Here is a 903-nt window from a genome sequence, read left to right as displayed (position 1 = left end):
TCTCTCTGTCTCTGCCTCTCTGACTCTGTCTCTGTCTCTCTGTCTCTCTCTGTCTCTGCCTCTCTGTCTGTCTCTCTGTCTCTGTCTGTCTGCCTCTCTGTCTGTCTCTCTGTCTCTGTCTGTCTGTCTCTCTGTCTCTCTCTGTCTGTCTCTCTGTCTCTGCCTCTCTGACTCTGTCTCTGCCTCTCTGTCTCTCTCTGTCTCTGTCTCTCTGTCTGTCTCTCTGTCTCTCTCTGTCTCTGCCTCCCTGACTCTGTCTCTGCCTCTCTGTCTCTCTCTGTCTCTGTCTGTCTGTCTCTCTCTGTCTCTGTCTCTCTCTGTCTCTGTCTCTCACACTCTCTCCTTCCCTTCCTTCCCTGTCCTGTCCTTCGTTCCCATGCTTTGTCTCTTCCTGCCTTACTCTTGGTCCCTCTCTGCCTCTCCTGGTTCTGCTCTTTGGGAGGGCTCCAGGGCCCAGGGACTGGCATGATGTGTGGGGTGGCCAGACTCCTGGGCAAAGTCCCTTCATCTCTCTGGGCCTCAGTCTCCTCATTTGTAAAATGAGGGGATTGGATTAAGTGTCTCTAACACACCTTCCAGCCCTTCTTCTCTATCCTGTGACCCTGAGGTGGGGTCCAAACTGCTGTGGGGTTAGGAAGGAGAAGGGAATGAGCAGGAGAGGCCGCCAGCAAAGGAGAGAGAAGAAATGAGGGTGGAGGGAGGGAAAGGCATGGAACCAAGAGTGAACCAGAAGGGAAAGGGGATGGATGAGCCTCGGGTGGGGAGAGCCTGCCTCAAAGGTGGGGCGTCTCTGCCCAGGCTATGTGTGTGCTGGGGGCTCCCCTCCCCCTGGGGACCCTGCTGGCTCAGCTGGGGTAGGGGCAGGGGCTGGAGCTGACAAGGATTTTCCCTTCGGTTGTTTGT

The 903-nt window shown here is 55.8% G+C and overlaps 1 protein-coding gene across 5 annotated transcripts in view; it reads left to right on the top strand.

The window, feature by feature from the left end:
* Nucleotides 1–903, top strand: part of NRXN2 (neurexin 2) — a 162,205-nt gene that overhangs the window by 124,210 nt on the left and 37,092 nt on the right. For all 5 annotated transcript variants that reach the window (XM_069066260.1, XM_069066259.1, XM_069066258.1 and 2 more), the window contains one exon: nucleotides 882–903. This exon is cut by the window's right edge and continues 286 nt beyond it. In XM_069066260.1, the coding sequence (XP_068922361.1) occupies nucleotides 882–903 (22 nt within the window). The remainder of the gene's footprint in view (nucleotides 1–881) is intronic.

Source organism: Petaurus breviceps, unplaced genomic scaffold (assembly GCF_028583685.1).
Source record: "Petaurus breviceps papuanus isolate PSGF00001 unplaced genomic scaffold, PetGlider_PUasm1.0 90721, whole genome shotgun sequence".
Taxonomy (NCBI): domain Eukaryota; kingdom Metazoa; phylum Chordata; class Mammalia; order Diprotodontia; family Petauridae; genus Petaurus; species Petaurus breviceps.
This window is presented reverse-complemented; position numbering and strand designations above follow the sequence as displayed.